This window comes from Mytilus trossulus, unplaced genomic scaffold (genome assembly GCF_036588685.1).
Source record: "Mytilus trossulus isolate FHL-02 unplaced genomic scaffold, PNRI_Mtr1.1.1.hap1 h1tg000234l__unscaffolded, whole genome shotgun sequence".
NCBI lineage: Eukaryota > Metazoa > Mollusca > Bivalvia > Mytilida > Mytilidae > Mytilus > Mytilus trossulus.
Window position 1 is genome coordinate 18182 of NW_026963315.1, and position 25532 is coordinate 43713.

Sequence of the window (25532 nt, forward strand, 5' to 3'; positions counted from 1 at the left end):
GGTACTTGTCTATCCCAAATTCATGTATTTGGTTTTCATGTTACATTTGTTATTCTCGTGGTGTTTTGTCTGATGATTGGTCTGTTTCTGTGTGTGTTGCGTTTCGGTGTTGTGTCGTTGTTCTCCTCTTATATTTAATGCGTTTCGCTCGGTTTCGGTTTGTTACCCCGATTTTGTTTTTTGTCCATGGATTTATGAGTTTTGAACAGCGGTATACTACTGTTGCCTTTATTTCAATCGTTTGCACGCTCTGTTAGTGAACACTTCTTTTAATATTTGCCATTTAGGAAATGTTTTCACACCTTGATCGGTTTTTGTGCAATTTGAAACCTTTTGCATTCTCACAGTTTACCTATATGGTATATCACAAGTGTATCAAAACAATCCATTTGATATTTTATTAAATATTTTTTCCAAAATCATAAATTTATCGTCGGTTTATGTATCATTCTATATCGGAAAAACATGGCGTATACAGTGAAAATGGTTTTTCAAGAATCGCTCTTTACATACACTGATTCCAATTCACAATAATCAAAAAGCAAACAAAGTGTCAAGTTGTGATTTACCCCCACTCGATACAGTCGGATTTTTCTGTCAGTTATATCAGTTTTAAATTATGGATACTATATATATACTATACACTTGCACTGCACTAGTATTAATATAGGTATCGGGACTAACTCTACTATCGTATACTGAAACAACACAACCATACAGTTTAACGTTTACCTCATATTATCAGAGCTGCTAAGGCTACGTCGCACACTGACGTCAACCCTTGATACAAAACGGTAAAACGCGACGATACAATAGAATGATATACACATGCATGAAAATTATATATAGATGTACTATAATATAACATATTAATATAATATATACATTTGTAACAATAAACCAGAGTGTACTGATTTTTATCATATGTTTAGTAGTAAATACAGTAGTTTTGCATATGTGATAAATAGCCTGCTGTTTAATCCATATCGAGCAACTTTGATGCGCACCCTTTATCGCATTACTGTGAGGTTGAATTCCATGTCATTAATTTATCATCCACGCACGAACTTGTCTCAGATTTCTTTTTTTATATCTATACATTAACCACAGGTATACGAAGTGGTCTTTGTCTGAGACAAGTACTAGTCGGACCATCCACAACAACTTGCGGTCATCCGATGTTCAGTTTTTGAGTACTTTGCTAATATTCGTGTTATTAATCAGATTATTTCTTTGTACAATTGTAAATAACCCAAGTTAGTTTCTGATAAATAATCTTGCAGATTCCTTTAAAATTATTTAAAATAACCAAGTGGATTTTCTTGCTAATAACGATTTACACGTAGTTTCACAGTTGTTTGCTTCTTCCTCACTCAAATGCGTTTGTATAAATATTGTATACTAGAAAAAATGTAAACATTTTGTTTGAATCATGTAGTTAACGTTTATCAACAATAAAATCGTATCCGTTTACATATACATTTTGTTAACCTCCTTGAAACTTTAACAGTTGAAGAAAACCGTAAGTAATGTTGTAAATGTTTCTGTAGAGTGAATATTTTTATGACACTTAAAAGGGGCACTAGCTACGAGATATACAAAAAATCTAAATTATGATATTTTTGTTTGTTTTTATCATTATTGATGTACCTCTGAAGAGCCAACAACTTCTAGAATTAAACGTTTTTTCTTAACCTGTTTTTTTCGGTTATATGACTGTAAAAAATAATGTGTGAAGAAAATATGTATTGTGGTGCCCTTTGTTTTTGGTACGGATCTTTGAAAGAACCTAATTTTGATGATTTTCCAATTTTTCATCAATTTTTACCCATTTTGGGTCTATCATCGTTATGAAAATTCATAGTTCCACAACTAAACCTTTTTTCATACTTTCAATAAAGATAAATAAAACTATAGGTATGTGTTAATATAATAAAGTTTTGTCATATTTTTATGCTTGTTCGTGTCAAATTTACCATGCTGCCAATTTTGTAAAGTAGAAGGTCCAGTAAGACCCCTTATTGGCCCCAACATATAACAGTTTACAAAATTGTTAAAATGTAAACTTTTAGTTATTAAATGGACAGTAGAATGCATGCTTCTGCTTCATAACTATGGGCTGTACTTTACAATGCAATGCACATATATCGTGCACTAGCACCAATAAGTCATGCTAAATTACTGAAATCTTCATAATTCTTACATTTTTGTTAAATATTAAACGGTTTCCTTGTTAAACGAAAGTGGCCGCATTCGTGTTCATCCTAAATATTGGAATGCAAGTTGTATTTAAGAAATAATTCATGGAAGCCATAGATTTGTTGGAAATTTACACATGGCCTGGGACGTGATATTCAAATTTTATCCTGAGCGTTACAACAAATCTATGGCTTCCATGAATTATTTCGATTCTAATAGGACAAATAAGTTCACTCAAATACTGAGGAGATGATGGGTATGCCGTGTGTGTAGCTGTTCTTCTTTACTCCTGGTTAGATAGAGCTCAAATAATCACAAACATCTTTAGCTTGCATTGACTATTGCGTAAATTACCGCTAGAAAAAAATATGTTTAATTCTCACACCCAATATTTACGACTTTTAATTTACATGTTTTCTCGTAAGCTACCATCAAAACCAAAATTGACTTGTCGTGGACTCGCTGAAATCAGTTAATATGCGAATAATGCAATAGAATAGAAAATAAATTAACACCTACCTCAGAATTCCATTTTAATACAAAAGTATACGAACTTTGATGGTTACAAAAGAAATATATTGTTTTTATACTGCAACTTAAATTAGTATATTGATAGCTTTTAAAATCGTAACATAAATATCAAGATAATTTTCATCCCTTAATGAACCCCTGATTTTATAAAGAAAGCGTTCCATGATGAAATTGACATTGCACAAAAGAAAGCTGTGTTACTATATTTAGGAAATAAACACAACTAGTTGTAGTATATTATTTCTTTTTATTATGCATCCGAATCAGAATAAAAATCTTTTGTCTTTTGTTTTATTTCAATTTTTAATACAATAAAATCGGCAAATTGAATGCGTTTGCAATTAGGTTCAAATAGTCTACATGTGGATTTACGTGGGAGGTATATTGAAACATCCATTATTTTGAATATTTCTGAGTCTGCGCTAGGTATAGATAAATCGAGAATTTTCACACGGTGTTGTTTACAAAGGGAAAGAAGCACTTCATATTAGATTTAATGATAATACATACACAAATGTAGGTTGACGATGAACACGGATGCGGCTACGTTTATTTTTGACAAAAAACATCTGAAAAGTGACATTTTTCGGCATTTTTTGTAGATTTTTCATATTTAAGCTTGAATCGGAACGTTTTTAAGGACTAAATAAGTTAAAATCTTTCACATAAATTAATTGAATCAAATGGAATAGACACTTAAATGTTTAAAAAGTGGTCAAAATCTTACGTCAGATAAATCTGAAATTTGAGGCCAAAATTGGTCCTTACTTTTGTAATTTTTTTCTGTTCAAAGAACAAAATGCATATTATTTCATCTTTTTTTTTATATAAATGATTGAAAACATACATATAAGAAGTTTGAATAGAAAAAAGAGATATGGGATGTACACCTTTCTGGTAAAATCATTTTTTGTACCACTCATTCATTTTCTCAAAATATTGGCAGAAAAGTCTGACTTGATTGGAAACAAATTTGAAAAATAAATTTCTTTAAATTTGTTTGTTGTTAATACCCATGTTTTTTTTCACAGAATTTAGTTTGATTATAACATTTAAAAACATCATTGATATTTTCAACTTGTGTCACATCTTTTTGAATTAATTCAAGAACGACATTTCAAGGATACTGAAAGGTCAAAAGAATGCATCTTTAATGAAAGTGAAATAGCGAAATTCTAATTCGCCTTCATCGACCAGGGGCCGGTAACAAGAAGCATTTGTATGTCTTACGAACGTCTAAAGGGCGTCTTAAGATTTTTAAAAGAACTTAACAAGACCCTACCTCAGACCTATCTTAGAATGATTGACAGCCCTTAATGATTTGAAAAAGTGCATGATTTAAGAACGATTCTTACGTCTACCTTAAAGCATTCTTACTAATTCCGGTAACGCAAAATCATTCTTAAATTTTGGTCAGTTATTAAGTGTTCCTAAAACAAACTTAGCAACTTAGGGGTGTACCAAGAACAATTCGCAATAGCTTCTCTTGACATTTTTTGTAAGAGTGGTCCCGACTACTCTTAGCTGTACATTCACTTGTTAATATTAGAACAAGTTGCTTAAATAAAATAATACGTCAACCTTAGAAATATCTTTTTTCAAACTATTAATTCATCTGAATAGGAACTTATATATCAGTGTTTTCTTGGCCATGTATGTGGAGGATGGTAGTTTCTCTTTTTTTGTAAATCATCTTAATTTTGGCTTGTTGAGAGAAGTGTTAAAAATATAAAGCAAGAAGAAATTTGTGAACTTTTTTCAATTTTAAACCAAAAGTTCAAAATGGTGCAGTTTAAATCATCACTACTTAATTTTACGGAATCCATCAAAAGTTGGTTGACCAATTATTTACCGGCTTGGTAATAAAATGAGCAACATGATGGGCGTCACACGTGGAGCAGGACTTGCTTACCCTTCCGAATCATCTAAAATCATCTTCAGTTTTTAGTTGGTTGGGTGTTGTTGTTGTTCACCTCTTTTTTTTTTACATTTGTGCCTATCGTGTCTTTTTGTTCACGCATCGTTATCAATATCATGGAATTTGACAAGACTGTCATACACGTGAGAGGTTCTTCTCTTTAAACCAGGTTCAATTCATCATTTTTACACATTGAAAATGCCTGTAACAAGTCAGGAGTATGATAAGTGTTGTCCATTCGTTTGATGTGTTTAATCATTTGATTAAGAAGGCTTTTAAAATGAAAAAAAAAATGCTTAAAGTGACAAATTATAAGGAGATGTGGTATGAGTGCAAATGAGACATTCCTCTATCCAAATTACAAATAATAAACGTCAACCATTCTAGTAGTGATTTGACCGAAATAAACAGTAGGATAGAAAAATAAGCCTACGTCATTTGAGACTCGTCATTCATACTCGATTTAAATCCTACCATTGGCCTTGTGAATAATAGGGCCCTCAAAAGGATTGTCCTGAGACAAGCATATTTTATTAAAATAATAATTTTCTATAAGCAGTTAAAATAATTTCATGTTTGAAGCGGTGCAAATTTTTTAATTCAATTTTACTTTTATCAAAAAAGTGCCGGAAGAATAATGGTGGCCTGCGGCCAGAATTGTTTTCCTTAGGTTTAAATGGGTAGTTTATTGTTATGCGCATTTAATCAATAATTAAAACGTTTCTATGATTCATTTAAAGTGATTCTAATCTCCTTGCGAGGAACCAAAAACGGAGACACCAGAAAATTATTAAGAACTCGTAACTTGAAAACTATTACGATGCAACTTAAGGGAGAAATAAGAGCGATATACGAACAACCTGAGGGAGCTTTGATTTACACTCTTTGAGTGATCTAAGAATTATCTTATCTTCCCCTTAATTCAATACTTACTACCTCTCTTAATAAAACTTATTGTTACCGGCCCCAGTATGGTTTAGTTTTGTCAAATTAAGCTTGAAAACATTGATGATGAAGTACTCACTTACAAGTGAATAATTCGAGCTCATTGAATCCGTATTCAGGTGAACGTCAAATAAACCCCTTAGATAGAGATAAATAACACTCGAATCGTGCTTGTTTGGTAGTTTAAAGGAAAATAATGTCAGAATTGACAGTTAAACAAATGTTACACCTTTGATTGACTGATTTTATCCGCAAAACATCAATTATATATATAAAGGAAGCTGTGGTATGAGTGCACATGAGACAACTCTACATCTACGGCATAATTTATAAAAGTAAACCATTATAGGTCAAAATTCGGTATTCTACACGGAGACTTGACCTGCACCGAACAACAAGATAGAAAGGGCCCCAACACATTACTATTGTACAACCTTTCAAACGGGAAAACTAACAGTCTAATTTATATAAAAAAAAAAGAAACGAGAAACACTTATGAACCACATCAACAAACGAAAGCTACTGAACTTCTCATTCATTGCTTATTACAGGTGCAAACAATTGCAGCGGGTTGAAACGTTCCAATAGTACCAAACCTTCACCCTATCTGAAACAGTAGGGCAATATCACAACATAGAAAGACACACTATAAGATGTCGATTGGAATGACTTAACTCAATCAAAAGACATAGTAAGACAAATGAATCTACACCGAACGACAAAAATTGATAACAGATGCAAAAACAAAGTTAATACAAATAAGGGAGGCATAATTAAAGTAAAATAATTATACCGCCGTGAAATGCTTTACAACTCCAGAAAAAAAATCATTAAAAAATAATACGCCATATGCATTATCAAAATTTTACACTGGCAAAAACTTCTTCTTCTGTCTATATAACCTATCGTTTTGGAACATCATCAATTTTTTGTATATCAATTAAACGATTATAAAACTTGTTGCATGTTGGGTAAATATCAACAACAACACTAAATATAAATATCTATATTTATGTTTTTTGGCTTATTTAACCATCGGAGGTGTTCGGAGGTCAATGCCATATAGTTAATTAGATCGAATCTACACTAAAATACATACGAAATGAAGCTTCATATTTTCGAGCCAATGCTCGGTATGTAGTTTATTTTATAGGTTTTATAGTTTGGAAAGATTTTTTTACATTGTCACAAGTAAAGAAACTTGAGTTCATTCGATGAACACGAATTTGACAGCTAGTGGCGTTTTGGTGTACAAATTATTCATGCATTCAATTGTTTGAAAATAAATTTGCAAATTCTGTTAAGATGAACAGATTTGGAAAAGTTATTATTATATTACGTTATAACCTTATACATGTTATAGTCATTTAAATCGCCTTTAAAACAATCTGAAAAAAATAAAGAAATCAACAAGTCGCTAATAAGTATTTGGACAGATCGGTTAAAATGTGTCTTCTAACCAGATTATTTGTTTTGCCTCACGACATAAAACGAGAAGATAGATAACGTCTGAGGATAACGTATGCCACATTGGCTATAATTTTCTCCGTTGACACATTGTTGCATATGTATGTAGATATCAAGGTAATGCTTAGTATGTAGAAGATAAATATTACGTAATATGTTACATTTCTAAATTGCCACACATATCAAGTTAAAAACTTAAGTTAGTGTGCTAAAATTAGATTATGTGAGCAAATAGTAACCTTGTTCCACTTCACAAACTTCAACTTATACAATTTATTTATATAACATGTATAATGTGTGTCAGTTTTAGTTTCCCTTTAAGTAGTTTTTTGTCGTAGGCTGTGAGCCCACATGTATCCTTATTGTGTATAACAATATTTTACAGATACGACTTTGATAACATAGATTGTTGATGTTAAATTATAAATTAATAATCATACTAGAAAATTTTGTTAAATCTCTTTCCAGAAACTCGTATCATATGCAGGATTTAACTGTTATTTAATGGTTTAAAAAGAGCATTCATTTGGCAATTTTTTATAAATTCAGATTTTACTTTAAAAGGTGCAACTACAGAGATCTGAAAATTGAAAAAAAGGTTTGATAAACCATTTATATGCATGTTCCCTTGTCTTATGTCCTATGATATCGTCTTTTTAACATTGAAGAATTTAGTGTGATAACCGATCTTATTCTCAGTTGTATCGACTCGGGATGTTAAAATCCGGTTCCTTTTTATTTCACCTGGTCGAATTGTGAGCTTTTCTAATCACTTGGCGTCCGGCGTCCGGCGTCGTCCGTCGTCGTCGTCGTCGTCGTCGTCCGTCATCGTTTACTTTTACAAAAATCTTCTCCTCTGAAACTAATGGGCCAAGTTTGGTTCAAGTTTAACCAAACTTGGCCACAATCATCATTGGGGTATCTAGTTTAAAAATGTCAGGTGACCCGCCAAACCAACCAAGAAGGCTACCACTGCTAAAAATCAGTTGACCCCTTAAGGAGTTATTGCCCTGAATAGTAATTTTTTACCAATTTTTCGTAAATTTTTGTAATCTTTTACAAAAATCTTCTCCTGAAACTACTGGACAAAATTTTACCAAACTTAGCTCCATTCATTATTATGGTATATAGTTTAAAAACTGTGTGCGGTGACCCGACCAACCAACCAAGATGGCCGCTATAGTTTAAAATAGAACATAGGGGTAACATGTATATTTTGGCTTTTAACTCTGAAACCGAGGCATTTAAAGCAAATCTTAAAAGGGGTTCACTTGTTTATCTAGTAAATATCTATCTGTTTTGAAATTTTCAGATGAATTGGACAACTGGTTGTTGGGTTGCTGCCCCCAATTGCTAATTTAAAAAAAAAAATATCCGTTTTTGGTTATTATCTTTAGTATCATCAATATCGTTCAGCAAATGAAGATCTACAAATAAGTTAAATGACCAAAATGGTCAATTGACCTCTTAAGGAGTTATTGCCCTTTATAGTAAATTTTTAACAATTTTCATGAATTTTGTAAATTTTGGTAACTTTTTACAAAATGTTTTCCTCTGTAACTAAAATGCCAAGTTCATTTAAGATAGAGAAAATTGTAAGTTGCAAGAATGAGCAGTGAAGTATGATCTACAGACACATCACCATCACCAAAACACGATTTTGTCATGAATCCATCTGTTCCCCTTGTTTAATAATGCACATACACCAAGGTGAGCGACACAGGCTCCTAAGAGCCTCTATAGTTTATGTTATTGATTAACAGTGTCAAAACGTTTTTGGTGTACAAATTCATCATGCATTTGATCGTTCTGAAAATAAATATGCAAATGTTTTTTTCAGATAAGAAAAAAAAAATGAAAAATAAAAAAATGGAAGTTTATATCATTAGGTTAATATAAAAAAGAAGATGTGGTATGATTGCCAATGAGACAACTATCCACAAAAGACCAACATGACACAAACATTAACAACTATAGGTCACCTTACAGCCTTCAACAAAGAGCAAAGCCCATACCTCATAGTCAGCTATAAAAGGCCCCGATAAGACAATGTGAAACAGTTCAACCGAGAAAACTAACCGCCTTATTTATGTAAAAAATTGAACGAAAAACAAATATGTAACACATAAACAAACGAAAACCACTGAATTACAGGCTCCTGACTTGGGACAGGCACATACATCAATAATGTGGCGGGGTTAAACATGTTAGCGGGATCCCAACCCTCCCCCTAACCTCGGACAGTGGTATAATAGTACAACATAAGAAACGAACTATAAAAATCAGTTGAAAAAGGCTTAACTCATCAGATAGACAAAATATAAAAGTGGACGTGGTTAATAGTATATTCCATTGTGATCTGACTGTCATTTGAATCTCCTTTAAACTTATCTGTTATTTGTAAAGACTGTATGATGTGTTCTTTTGTTGAGCACACTTACGGTTTCATATGTACAGTAAATATGTTTTCTGTTGGACTATGATTTTGGGAAATAAGCAAATGTGCAAAAACATTTTATTTCTTTTTCAGATTTTCCTGAAAGAATAAAATAATAACTTATTCAGATTGCGTTCAGTAAACAAACTCTCGACAAACTACGATTCTAGATTGGTTTCCCCGTGTTCCAAGAGCACAAGCTAGGCATCTCATCAATATCAGCACAGTCACAATACAATTAACATAAATACATAAAAATCAGAAAAAAATGGTAAGTACACGTTTTATTTAATAGGTTAGTTGACAATTAGAGACTGATCATGGTAAAAAATACCGCTGAGATGTTGCATAACGATTCTTGTTTCCACTCTGGAACAAAAACCTAGGATGTGAACGACAGCTCAATATTTGTCTTTTAAAATTGAAGCAACCGTTTCCTAAGCTTTTGACATTTTTATTAGATCTCAAATGTTTTCCTATACCTCCAGCAAAAGCACAGTTAAACTTAGAAGAAGTTCGAGTAAGTTGTTAAACATACGTATGTTGTTAATTTAAACATGTTAAAATGCAGAATGGTTGTTACTGAAGCATTCGTAAAGATAAAAAAAAACAGATACCAATAATGATAGTTAAACGCAGGGATCAACAACATCATATAGGTAGCTATTGAATACCTTAAGGAAACAAAATGTGAAACAGTTTACAGCAATAAGAAACGGTCGAGTTTATACTAAAAGTATAAACTGACAGTTATAAAAAAAACAACAACCGTTGGATTACAGATTTCTGGCTTTGAATAGACACAGTCAAAATGTGATTTTGGTTAAACAATAAGTGTTATGTTTGTGAGGGCTCAAACATCCTCTTTACCTTGAATAATGATGTTACACAATCATGGTAATGCAATACTCTCTTTGGAAAAAAATTACTGACAGCTATATCTATGTTAAACCAAGAAAAAAACAAGAAACAAATGCTACCAGAGTAACGTAGTTGGAATGTTTTGAACTATTACAAATACTAAGTAAGTAAAAAAATACATGTAGATGATAAATGGTTTGCTGAAAGATTGCATTCTTTTCAATTATTTTTTTTTGATAATTGCATTAGAACTGGGTTCATCAAGTTTTTAATTATAAAAGAAAAGTAAGTGGATACATATTGATTTCAGTAAACATGTGATTTGTAAAGACCACAGGCTCTTGAGTACATGATTTGGTTGTTTTTTTTGCACTGGATATATAATTTTTATACTTGTATACCATTTACTTAACATTACTTTCGTTGTTTAATCTTGTATTGGTCAAATTGCATTTGGTAAATTTATGACACGTAATGATGTTTTTTAAATTATGCAAACTTAAATGCATTTTTTAAGTGTAGGTAAGGCATAATTCTTTAAAGAGGTTCGCTACTCAGTTTCAAAATAAAAAGCTTTTCAAAATACTAGTATATGTTGATAGTAGATTTATAAAGGAACCAAAAGAGCCAAAAAATATATAGATCAATGTGCTTGTTTTGGAGATAATAGCCTTTGAAAATTTGAAGGGAACATGTTCTCTCTTGATTTTTCATAGCTTGATCATTGACAAGTTTAAGTTCTCAAACCTTATAGAAAATAACAAATATTTCATAATAGTTATCAAAGGTACCAGCATTATAATTTAGTACGCCAGACGCGCGATTTGTGTACATAAGACTCATCAGTGACGCTCATATCAAAATATTTATAAAGCCAGGCAAGTAAAAAGTTGGAGAGCATTGAGGATCCAAAATTCCAAAAAGTTGTGCCAAATACGGCTACGGTAATCTTCATTTACAAATGGCGTATATGATTATATAATTATGTAAAAGATGTTTTAAAAAGAAAATGGGGGTCAATGGGCAATTTTTGTTAAGGTATTAAAACTGATAAGTCAAAGGATTCCAAAAATCTGACAAAAATTCGTAAACATGACAAACAAGCATCATTCAATGTTGTTTACCGAAAGTTTATATAACGACATAGTCATCCATGTCATAACATAGCATGACAACATCTTAGTTTCTGTATGATTGACGTACTTTGATATAAGTCTGTCATGAAACTAGGCATGATAAAACAATAATTCAATAAGTTGAATAAGCGGAAGTTTTCGGTCTGCTATCGTGTATGCAGCCACTATCCTTTTCTTCAACACTTCATTTTGAAACTAAAATAAATGACAAAGTTCAAATATCTATATTCAATTAATAATGGTGGTTGACATCTTCGTTTAAAATTGACATAATTTGTTATTGTTTATTTATGTTAAGTTTATATAATATATTCAACGTTAACTTTTATAAGCCTTTTGATAAATTGAAAGTAAAAAACGAAATACATTACAAATTAAGATAGTGAAAAACTGTGTTATCAGAAAATGCAATCTTCTGTTTACAATCACATAAGTGATACAGCACAACATTATACAATAATAAACAATGTAAATATAAACAGAAGATATGGTATGATTGCCAATGAGAAATATCTCCACAATATACTTAAATGACACAGAAATGAACAATTATCGGTCAACGTACGGTCTGTATAACTTCCCAATACAAGTGACTGTCAAATTTGAAACGTTATGATATAATATATTACGTTTTATTTTCTTTAAATGTTTTATTATGAACACTTTGTTTCATATGGAATTTCAATTGGCTACTCGACAAGACAGTCTTACACTCAATATCATTTCAGCAAGAAGGTTAGTGACTAAGAAAAATATAGCCAATTAAAGACATTTTGATGGTACGTAATACACTTTTAATCTTAGTATCAGTTATCTTACTTTGTATTGTACTTTTTATAATGTTTTGATCTTTATTTTAAAATCTTGCACAATAGTACTCGTTACTTTTCTTTCATCAATCTGTAACTTCTTTATAAAAATCTCTTTATACAAAGTATATGTTCTCCTTAATTTCCAAAACTATGCTTTAAATTGTCATCTTTTGTGTACATTCTTGTTGCTTAATTCTTTTTTTTTTTTATAAGATTGACAAATAAGTGCATCTAGGGCATACTGATGATTTCGAAGAATACATCTTTCGCAGTTGGTAATTCAGTTCTCGATGTCCCTGTTCAAACCATAACAGATGAAGCGGCCACGTACCAATGATAAGGTATTGTCTCTTCCCTGGAGGCCCTCGTCATCATGTAAAGATGTGAGGATTGTAGATATGCAGTTTTCTGGGATAACTTGTTGTCTAGATGTTTCGCCATCAAATTCCATCCCTCTGTACAACACTCCGTCTATAATCTTCTAATAGTTGTTAGGGAATCATTTGTTGAATGGTGAATAACTAAGCCGTTTATCTGGTTTATGATGATCACTTATCCAGTATATCCAATCTTTGATGAATCTGTCTCTGCGTTGTTCGGCTTTAACATCAACTATATTCTGAGATGGTAATGAAGGATCCACAGATACAATAATCGATAGGCTCTAGTGATGAGGTTGAGCATGTTGCAGGTTACGGATGGCCTTCACCATGTTCACTGACTGTGGTTGAATGGTTGAATAATCCTAGAAGTCTATATAATCCATCGGTATCTTCATTAGACTTTCATGGTCTGTATGCAATATTGGAATTGTAAGATGACAGAGCTGCTATCCATTTGTGTCCTGAGGCATCAAGATTAGCTGACGTCAAGACATAGTTGATTGGATTGTTATCCGTAACTACATTGAAGGTGTTTCCAAATAGGTAGTCGTGGAACTTTTCTTTCACTGCCAACTTTAAAGGTGAGAACTCCAATTTGAGAACAGGGTAATTTTCTCCGATTTACTAAAACATCGACTGGCATAAGCGATCACTATCTTCTTATCATTCAGTTCCTGGTACAAAACAGCACCTAAACGAAGCATCGATGCATCTGTATGAAGACCAAGAGCCTGGAATATGATGAAAACCCAAGGACCGTTTTGGATGTAAGCTTTGACTTCATTTGTTCAAATGCATCTTTTTGTGATTTTCTCCATATCCATAATGTATTAGCTGGTTGTAGCTTAGTCTTGCGCTTTTGTCTTTTTAGCTGGTGGCATTAGGCCAGTAAGCGGTCTGGCAATCTTCGAAAGGTCCTTAATAAACTTCCGGTAGTATCCAATGAAACCCATGAATTGTCTTGCCTCATCTTCAGATGTTAGAGGTGGCCAGTTGACAACTTTCTCAATCTTCGCTGGGTCAGGTTGTATGCCACCTCTAGACAATATATGGTCAATTTACTTCACCTTTCATGGAAAAAGCTTGAGTCAACTCTTTCGTTATCTCTGTAGAACTCTTTGTAGTTTATCAAAGTGTTCTTCGTAGGTATTTCAGATGATAATCAGGTCGTCAAGGTAGATGAAACATATGTGCAGGTGCAAGTCTCCAACGATTTCTTCCATCAAACGTTGATAAGTGGCTGGATTGTTGTCGAATCCAAATGGTAGTCTGTTGAATTCATAAAATCCAAGGGGTCCTACTTTGAACTCTGTTCGTTGTTTATGGGTTTCCTCTACCTGATGATATTCACTCCTCCTGTTTAGTATGTATAACGTTGTTTCCTCCTAGTGCATCAAGTATTTCTTCGATTCTCGGCAAAGCATATGCATCTTTATATGTGTTATGGTCCAACTGACGATAATATATGCACATGCACAGCTTTCCGTCCTTCTTGCGGCAACGTTCGACGACCATGGTGGGTGAGAGCAGCGAAAAATCCCAGCAGCTAACAACTGTTGAGGTTCTAACGTGCACGTACTTCGTTGATTAAGGCTGGGGGAATACGACGATGTCGCTGTTTGAACGGTCTTTTGTCCATGAAATCAATGTGGTGATGAACTGCTGTACTAAGTCCAATGTCAATATCAGTCTCGCTGAACATTTCTGAACTGTTGAATCAAATTTTTTCCTTGCCATTATTGTTCATCTGTTAAGTTAGTTGACAGGGTAACATGATGTGTAGGATCATCATCTAACTCATTAGTTATCTCTATATTAGCTACTGAAACTGGCTGTATCTCGCATAAGATGTCATTTGCTGAACTAGTAACTGTCCTGGTGGTGACGCTTCTGATCTGAACTGAAATATTGATGTTGTTTCTAACTGTAAGACAACAATATAGGATCCACATCTATGTTAGTTGGAATGGCTGCTACCTCAGTTGGTTCAAGCATAGCACATACTGCAGTATGGTACGGTAACTCCTGATATGTGTAACTTTGAATAAACAATAACACCTCTGTTTGGAAGAATCCTGATGGTCTTTCCTTCTGCTGATTTCACCAGTCCAAATCTGTTTGAACTCTGCTGCAATTCATTCTCTCTCAAAAGCAAACATCGAAAGGTAAGGTACCAGTTGGTTTGTAGGTTTTGCATCTTTTAAAAAAAAATTTGATCCAAAACCTAACTTGACATCTTCCATGATTTCCTTAAAGATGTTAGTACCAAGTAGTAATGAAACCTCTCTGGTGTAATTGCTGTCCGGTTCAACCAAAAATAATCAAAGGTGAGGAGTACCAGTTGTTGCTGATCCTGGTAACTGTATGCTAGATGTGATTTATTCTAGATACGGCATGTATTTTCCTTCAGCAAATTATATCTTTAGAATCAGGTCCAATGGCTGAATAATCTAATCTTGAAAATATCTGTTGTAAAATGTCTCGTTAAGTGTACTAACGGTTGAACCTGTATCAAGTAAAGCAGATGTCGTAATGTCGTTGATCCTGACTGACACTTCATTAGGACTTACAAGTGAACCAGGTGATTCTTTAGATGACTGTTGTTGATAAGAGGCATAAGTATGGTCTTCAGCACCAATCTGTCGAAAATAGCCAACAATGTATGCCTTGCGAGAGTGATCTAGTATAGCTCGACATTTTATAGCTATGTTACCTTCATTTCCACATCTGTAGCATATTAAAGGCTTCTTCCTTTTGTCGAAAGGTATGTTTGGCTCGTGTGGTAGGACTACATTATGGGAAAAACGCCATTAACTATATACATATGACTATCTACTTCCAAACTTTTGAGGGTACATTGTTTAAATTATCTTTTTGCATATGTATCTGGCACATTCTGAAACAAAAATCTCTGTGATGATATCATGACATATTTGTTGACAAAACATTGAAATGAGTCATTGTAAATACTGGCATGATAATTACAGAGTATCGTTGGTGATCTTAACGGGATTGCTTTTCTCGTTTGAGCTGTTCCGGACCGGCGAAAATAACATAAGCAATCGAGTTGAGATGATCATTGATATTTTGTTTATCGATTTTTTACCTATGACGACGTTGTTAATTTCATTATCAACGGCAGGTGCGTCATAAGTTTCTACCGTTAATTTTCGTACCACTCTTCTGTGCTTAGAGAGTAAATAAGATCAATGGAAAATTTCATATTTTGATATTGAGTATATGTTCGATGACGACTTTTTGTTTTTGAGGACACTAATTTTGGATTTTATCGGAGCTTAGTTATATATTCAACATCATAGTTGATAAGAATTGCAAACGAATGGATTATATTTACTTCAATACAAATAGTTTGTATCTGTATTTAAGAAAATGTTATTTAAACTTGCTCAAATGAAACTGTAAAGGTAGCCAAAGAAAGCTTTTAGAATTTCATTATTTTTATGTCTTTTAACTTCGTTTTATGATGCATGTATCCATACAAACTTAGTGATGCATAACAATTTAAAAGTAGATGTTCTTTTAAGTTATGAATATTTTTACGGGGCATTTATTATGGTTATATTTTAGACTCTTGTTAATTAATGTCTGTAGAGCAGATAATTTCATATTTTATTAATTTCAAATGAACATTTAGATATTTTTAACTGAAAAAGGTAGTGTTACATTTCTTCAGAAATTATGAAAAGGATAAACGTTTAGTGCAAATCAAATTGAAAACAAGGTACAGTGTTTATCTATCTTCACAAACAAGATATTAATTGATTCACGATAAACATCAAATTGATATTATACATGTAGTTATGTGTTATATGTGGAGATAAGACTCGAAAATTAATTTTACACTTCTGTCACCGCACTGTTTCTATATCCTTTTATATATCATATTTGGTTAAAACATAGTTGGAAATAGTGAATGTTCTGTGATTTATCTATAGGAAATTTAATAGCTGCCAATCCTTATGTACATACAGTTTAACTTCAAAAGATTAGCTTCACTCATTTTAAACCTTTAGTTTAAGATATGATATCTATACAAATAAATGGCTGTTTAAAATGTTCTCAACTTCTACATTTAAGGTAATGACAATACTAAAACCAAATGCACATCACTTTCGTATTCATGTTCCTGATACAGATTGCAAAATCAAAAGGTAAGACGTTGTTTCATTTTCACTGTTTTTTTTTACTTATCTCAAACTAATTATTTTTACATATCAATCATGTCAATGTACTATATATAAAAAATGTGGTAAATTTTGGTCTCGAGGCGAAACTTATTACAGGTCAATTGTATATAGTATGCAGTTGTATCAACATCGACACAACTCATTGCCATTGAGATTGTGTAGCGTTGCACCATCAGTCATGGTTCATTGACTCTGAAAATCTGCAAAACTTACATGTTAAAGTGTTGCTTTTTTAATTTTAACATTAGCATGATAAAAATTACAAAAAAGCGAGACATATCTCTGTGATAACAGTTTATTTGTCAAATAGATAAGTATGTCGGTATTGACAACATTGATCAAGAAACTTATTAAATTAGCAGTTTATTAATTTTTAAACTATGAAATAGAACTTGTCAATTACCTACGGCAAAGTTTTTCTTTAATGGATTTAGCTATTTTTAGGTATTGTTTTGTCATTTAGTTCTTTAACCGTTATGGTTCAAATCTTTCAAATATTAGGCTTTGTGCGTTCCTTATGAAGTTCAACCTGCAGAGTGCTTCGGACAAAGTTATCTAACGTGATGTTCTGATTTCATATCATATGTAAATGTGCCTCATTTAACAACAAAAAACTAGATAAATGTGACATGTGACGAGATATCCAACACTCTGGGACTCAGTCTAATTTATTTACACAAATTCAAAGCAAATATGATTTAAAAACTCACCGTATAACTATTACAGTTTGAATCAATTGACGTTTTTTATATATTAATCACAATTTGTTTTGTATTTCCAGTTCTGTTAGAACTACCAGATCACATGATAGAATTAGGAAAAGAACTAAAATTAAAATGCAAATCTCTCAAAGATATTCATTCACACCAAAGCAGACAGTGGAGAGGTGGTGAAGACAATAAACTGTTATGCTATGACGGGGTAACGATTGACTCACTGAAATATAAAGAAGAAATAAAATCTTCAACTACTTATGAACTCACTGTTGAAAAAGTATCAGAAAGTGACTTACAGTGTCCTTATGCTTGTCGAATTGGATTTGACATAGACCAAAAGTTTTTAAACGTCAACAAAGATAATTTTATTCGTAAGTAATTGATTTCCCTTTCATCTTAGTTCTTACCGATCAGGTTTTAAGTTGCATCGAGTTGGTGCATGTTTGATCTAATATGGTCATCCCTCTGTGCAACAGTTTAATCTGCCTCTGTGTCAAAGGAGAGGAGAAATAAAGGCAACAGCAGAAAATTCACAGGTCAATAAATAATTTGTCAGTTGATTTTGATTTTGATGTTAAAAAAATCAAACAAACCAACATGACCAGCTGCACAGCAACACATGTTAGACTGCGCAGGTAAGTACACACGGTTGATAAGTATAATCAGTAGATTACATTCAAGAACGGGGGTGTGGTTTCGACACAAATAACAAGTCTGTTTTTATCAATGGAACAGATAATGAACTTTGTTGCTCTCACGCCAAAAGTGCGACGATTACACTTTAATTATAAATAGTATTTAAAAGTTATTGTATGCATGATAAGAATAAACCCCCAAACATTTGAATACGTTCTGAAATTAGGAATATGTCATCAATACAATGTCTTCACATTAGTCAAACGATATTTCAAACGACAACTGTGAATTTTCTTAATAAGTATATTTCAACAACGGATTTGAAAGGAATATTAGGAACCTTTAACTCGCATGTAGCGTTGGAGAATATAAACTCATCATAGATACCAGGACTAAATTTTATAAATACGCCATACGCGCGTTTCGTAAAAAAAAGACTCATCAGTGACGCTCAAATCAAAAAAAGTTAAAAATGCCAAATAAATGCTAAATTGATTTCTTATTTCTTAATATTAAGGAGTTCGGATCATTTTCCTTGTCCTTATGTGATACATGTAGTCCAATCCGTCTTGGTTTAATGTTCCTCTTTAAATTCTAACTAGTGAAACAACACATAATAAAACAAAATGTCACGTTTTCATCTATTATTTTTTAAGACAAGCTGTCCTTAGTAAAACTAGAAATTTTATTAGATGAAAAGTTGTTTATATTTTCATCCACTCTCAAGTGCATAACATGTCAAAACGTCAAAAACGCACTCACTTACCAAATCTGCTATATAAGATAAAGGTTGGTGTATTATTGCAGGAATCATTTCATCTTAAAAATAAAAAAAATACAATGATTGTAATACGATTTTTCGCTACTTCATTTGAATCAGACTGTCACTGCTTTGTCATCACGGTTAGGGTGATTTGGTATGTTTTCTTTCAGAGTGTATTACTATTGTTGAGAAGAAGTACGTCAAAAATGTGTCTAATCCGTAAATTCATAACCCAATGGTGGCAGTCTACATTGAACAATAATATTAAATATATGCATACTAACACACTAATAATTGTTCCCCTTTGGATTGGTTTATAACATTAAAATTAAGATGTTTATAATCTTTTTGGTTCTCTCATTATCTTGAATATAGAAAAGAATCAGATAAAAAGATTGCACCAACGTATGGATGGAAGGTTGATTATAGGGTTTGAATGCTCAACGTCTTTTCAATATTGTCAGGTTATGAAATCCCAGTAATAATCAGAAATTCCACTACGTGTAGCTCCTATGGATACTATGCATGTGTGTCTCGGGCAGTTGTACAGTGTTTTCGTTTATCAGTGTTCGTAAACACGTATCTGTACAACAACAGTTAGAAACACAAGCTGTAAACAGTGTCTTTTTATATTCACAGATATGCCAGATATAAATGCAACTAATCTCATTTACGAGCAGCAAAATGGAACATACAGACTCAGTTTTGAACTGCATAAAGTCTACCCAAAACCAGTTTGTATGGTGATCTCAAATGTTAGCATTTATTTAAACACAGAATTACTACAAACAAAATACAGTTTTTTCTGACTTGAGTAGCTGGCATTTTTTTTTATCAATAGTGGTTTTGGCATTTACCGTAATGAGCCAAAACTAATTCAACACAAATACCTCAAAACTAATGATGTCAACCAGTACTCAAAAACTCCAGTATCGCTCGGTAGTACCGAGTTTCAATTACCAAAATGACACTCGACTAATCGGTTTTCTGATAGAAATCTGTTTCTTTCATAATTTTAAAAACAAGTTTCACGATGATCATTAAATGTGTGATTTTACGGTTCCCAAATTCTTTGTTTTTTGTTCTTTGTTAGAGTAATATTTTTTCTATAGAATTTAATTACTTGATTACTTGATTAGACTTTTTCAAGTGTGCATACTAAGTACAGCTGTTTATTATGATACAGCATTACTTGGTGTATTATATTTTCATATGTAATAATGTAGGCCAACGACTCACAAAAACATAAAATGTGTTTAATTTTACTTTTCATTTGGTAGATGTTTTACCGAGCGAGTACTCAAGTATCGCTCGGTATATACAACGAGTAATCGATAAGTATATTTTTACCGAGTTTTTCATCCCTACCAAAAACATATTATAGTTTGTGCGCAATATAATTGTAATCTGATCATCATTATCATGTTTGTATTTGATAAATAGATTATTATGTTTTCTCTGATACAATGCATAACTTCATACACGCACTTGATTCTGTTTCCAATTTGTTTTCTACAAATATCACTGCATAGCTAGTTTCATAAAAGTAATGTTCATATGATATTTAAAGTGTCTTATCATATGCTGAAGAATACAGACCTTAATATATGTGCACTTGAATTAATCTTATGTAATTTTTATTTCTGGCTCATACAATTGATGTATCACTTACCCTTTAAGTCATCTAAATTTTCCAAAAAGGAAGAGAGAGCAGGTAATTGAACGTCATCAACCCGTTTGAAACTCACAACGCCATAACCAAAAGTCAAAACGACGAAAGCACAAACAACATTAACAAGTCACACTCTAGTTAAAGACAGATCATGGGTAAAAGGTTACAGATCTGTAGATTTCAAGGATCTGAAATACTCCATTTTAGTTTTGCGCTTTGTTCTTCAATATACACCTGAACCAATTTGAAGGCTGAAATTTCATTTGCTGATGTAATAATAACAAGAACAAACATTGATATGGAGTGTTACAAGCAAAGCGGGGACACATGATATGTATTGTAATTAGGTAGGCAAAGTATAGCATAGAAACATTAAAACTTAGCACTCAAAATACAAATTTCTAATAATTTGATCATAGGCTATCTTTTCAGGGAGCTATACAAAATTTAACTGTTACAGACGAAGTAAAGTCACGTGTCCTATTAAATGTTACATATGGAATTGAATCTGATGAACCACTTCATCAATGTTTTGAGCCCATAACAATTGAATGTTTAATAGGGAGAAGGACTCATACAATAACCACAACGAACACATTTGGATGCAAAAGTAAGTTTTTGTAGGGTGAATGTCATTTACAGATGACAATCTAGTTTATTGTATCGGACACACGTTTTTCTATTTTTTCAATTTTCTTATCTAGTACCAGTTTGAACATATTTGATGCTATTCGAGGTAAGACTGGTTTTTGTATGTTTGTATTTATATAAAAGTTCTTGAAAAACTAGTCATTATCGTGATATATGGACTGCCCACAGGACAGTGTTATTGACTAAGATAGTGATAATAACTGATCCGAAGGCGATATCATTATCGCTGTCGCAGTCAATACCACTTTCCTACCGGCAGTCCATGTATCACGATAATGACAAGTTTTCAAGAACTATTATGTTTATTTAATTGAGAAACCATGATTTGGAAAATACGCATAATTTCAAAATGCATAAAGCAAACTCCTTTATTTTTATTGTTTTTATGGCAAAGAGTGAAGACCAGTCGTAGTGAAACTGCCATTTATTTTAGTCCAATTTTCAGTTTATAAATACTTAATCAAGTTTTCTAAATTTTATAATTAACGAAAACATATAATAAACAATTCAACGACTTAAATATAATATTTAAAACAGGAAAATGTTTTATTAAAGGGACATCTCTCTTCTAAAAAGAGAAACCACAACCCACCGGTCATTAACAGAGAAATCACGCTCCAACGGTCATTATCAGACGGAAACCACGCCCCAGCGGTCATTATCAGACGGAAACCATGCCCAAAAGGTCATTATCATGTAAAAGTTTGTTAACCACGGGTTTTCTGGTCCATTTTTATAAAAAAAGAAGATGATGTATGATTGCCAATGAGACAACTATCCACAAAAGACCAAAATGACACAAACATTAACAATTATAGGTCACCGTACGGCCTTCAACAATGAGCAAAATCCATACCGCATATAGTCAGCTATAAAAGGCCCCGAGAAGACAATGTAAAACAATTCAAACGAGAAAAACTAACGGCCTTATTCATTGTTATTTAAGTAAAAAAATGAACAAAAACAAATATGTAGCTCATTAACAAACGACAACCACTGAATTACAGGCTACTGACTTGGGACAGGCTCATAGATAAATAATGTGGCGGGGTTAAACATGTTAGCGGGATCTCAACCCTCCCCCTAACCTGGGACTGTGGTATAACATTACAACTGTTAATGACCGATTTAATTTATTACTTAAGAATAATGAATGTCATGTGGCACCTTTTTATCCAATAAAAGAAGTTTATTCTTAACCGATATGAAATAATAAAGATTTATGATATAAGTAGTTATTCATCTCGTATCATTTGTGAGCAATTTGATATGTGTATAGCACTATATGTAACCTTTTGCATTTTAAAATTAAATTATTAAAAGAAAAACAAAAACAAAATCATATATATATATGTATTAAAATTTTAAATAAAATCAAAATGATCACATAATATTATTTTTTACAGAAAAACCGGATTTGTTTAATATTTTTCTTTTTATTTAGCTTTACAGCAGACGGAGGAATCCGGAATCCTAACATCAAGTATAGCAATTTGCCTTGCGTTTGTTATAATATTGCTTAATATGATAATTGTATCTGCAATTTGTTTTTGGAAAAGGTCAATGACCAGATGTAAGTATTTATTACTTTTTTGTTAACGACCAGTAACATTTATTATTAATACACTTTGTTATAAACAATGGGTTTCCTACTATAGTATTTTTTTTATGCAAAACCTGCATCTATGAATCACTGTTCATGAAAATTGCATACTGATATAGGCGTCTGATGTGTGTCTTAGGTAACAAAAAAATAGCATGACTTTTCAAAGCATACATACAAAATTAAAATGATTCTGGATAATAAGTATTCGTTTCAGATTTTGTAACTCACAACACTATGCAGTTTTTACTTGCACTTTCTATGAAATTCAAATTCGTATTGTGCTGCTTATTTTATTCTTCTCTTTTTAAAAGAGCAGCATAAGAAGATTTTTGAGAAAAAAATATGTACCCTTATTGTTCAGTTTCGTTTGTAATTTTTAATGACCTATTTGTTTATTGTGATTTTACTTATTTGCATGTTTTTTTTTCTATCCATACATTGGTAAGGAGACACATTTCAATTTGATTGTTTAGAAATATTATAAATATAATGACATGCATTTATATTTTATACTGCATTACATATGTACAGTACGGTGTATGATATATTTAAGTGGGAGCCTGTTATATTTTGATTCGTTCCTTTTGCATTTTGTTCACAATTTGAGCGTGCTCCTTTGTATCTATTATTTCATTTTTTGTAAAGTAAACCTAAACCATTAAAATTTCTTTTGTAGGCGGTAACATATATGATCAGGTACGAAGGAATGACAAAATACTCTGGCAAACAACAAAGTGAAAGATTGTCTACTAAGAAGTTTACCTTTATGAATAAAATCAAACATGGCAGCTGTTTAAGGACACACATTAACCAACAGAATACTTATGAATATAAATAGATATGAATAGAAGAATATGGCTTATTGTTAAAATAACAGCAACCAAACTATAGTAATTACCATGTCAACAACAGTTCACAGATGATGTGAATTTCCACGTTCACCATACACCATACAACAAACATTATACAGTCCTTGGATAATGTAAAATACCCACTAACACCATACACCATACACCATTACAGCATTCACCATAAATCATTACACCTTACACACTTTATCATTACACCACACACGAAACACATTTGCACCATACACCTTACACATTCTATCTACACCATCTGAAATGAGCCATAATGCAATTTAATATGAAAGCAAAAAGTAAAATCACAAAAATTCTGAACTCAAAGCAAAATTAAATCGGAAAGTCCATAATCACATGGCAAACTCAAAGCGTAGGACTACAAAACTATTCCTTTGTTTAATAAACAAATTTTGATCACAATATTGTAATTAAAGGTATAGAATTAATAATTAGTTCTTATCAATATTTTGCATAGTTTAAAACTTTGATAACCACACTTCATATACACGTTACACAATCACACCATACATCATACACCATTACACCATTCCTCTTGCACCTTACACCATAGCACCATACACTTTCTACCATTGCACTATACGAAAAACGATATTACACCATACACGTTTCTATTTGGAAGTTTACACCATCCAAGGGCTGTACAACATTACACCATACCATTCACATAACACAAAACATCATGAAACTATAAACCATCCCATAATATCTATATTGGAATAGTGATAATGAACGCCATACTAAACTCCAAATTGTACACAAGAAACTAAAATTGAAAAATCATTAAGGACTAACAAAGGGCAGAGACTCCCGACTTGGGACAGATGCAAACATGCAGCGGGGTTAAACATGTGTTGTTGTTTTTTTTTAGATCTCAACCCTCCCCCTATACCTGTACCAATGTAGAAAAGTAAATGCATAACAATACGCACAGTAAAATTCAGTTTAAGAGAAGTAGGAGTCCGATATCCGATATATGTTTTTTAATTTTTTATTTTAATTCTTTACATGTAAGTCTTTCATTTTTGAGACCAGTAAACACAAAGTATGTTTCCATTTCAGATCAGTTGATATAAAAGCATCATCACTCATTAGACTTCCTGAAAAATATCCATGTTAGAATCACGTTCAGTTTTTCTAAATATAAAAGATCTCAATATCATCGATAATATTATCATTTAAAAAAGAAGATTTTCAGTTATTTTCTTACAACTTTTTTTAAATATTTTTGTGAATGTATAATTTTATTTTTACAATATATGCAACATGTATCTGCATTGCATATTTTGTTTTATTCTACAATTTGAAGAAAATGTATATAAAACATAATTTTAGTTAATGATGTTTACTTTCCATATACATTAATGTTATTATATTGACCTTTATTGTAATTAATATAAAATCTAGTTTACCTCGAGGCTATGCTTTCTAAATTGTCTGTCACAAGCTCAGTGATATTACAATGCACTATAGTTTATGACGAGGTTCACCAACTAATACAAGTTTTATTTTGTACCTTTTTACTTAACCCAGTATGCAAATGCGTATATATGTTGACTTGTTTCTTATTTGTCTATTATTAAAAGAGTAATTTCGTGATATATAAATAATTTAATTGTGCTACAACTAGCTTTTGTAGCTTTGAATGAATCTTAGAAATATCGGAGATATTCAACAACCAAATCTTAATCATGTCAATGTGTTGAATTC

General features: G+C 32.0%; 1 protein-coding gene across 1 annotated transcript; it reads left to right on the forward strand.

Moving 5' to 3' along the window:
• Positions 1–1437: 1437 nt before the first annotated feature.
• Positions 1438–21308, forward strand: LOC134701220 (uncharacterized). Its single transcript, XM_063562352.1, has 7 exons — positions 1438–1522; positions 9591–9768; positions 12223–12273; positions 16788–16861; positions 17679–17984; positions 19652–19767; positions 21117–21308. Exons 4-7 carry the CDS (start codon positions 16810–16812, stop codon positions 21306–21308), a joined length of 666 nt encoding a protein of 221 aa, XP_063418422.1. The 5' UTR covers positions 1438–1522; positions 9591–9768; positions 12223–12273; positions 16788–16809.
• The last annotated feature ends 4224 nt before the right edge of the window (positions 21309–25532 follow it).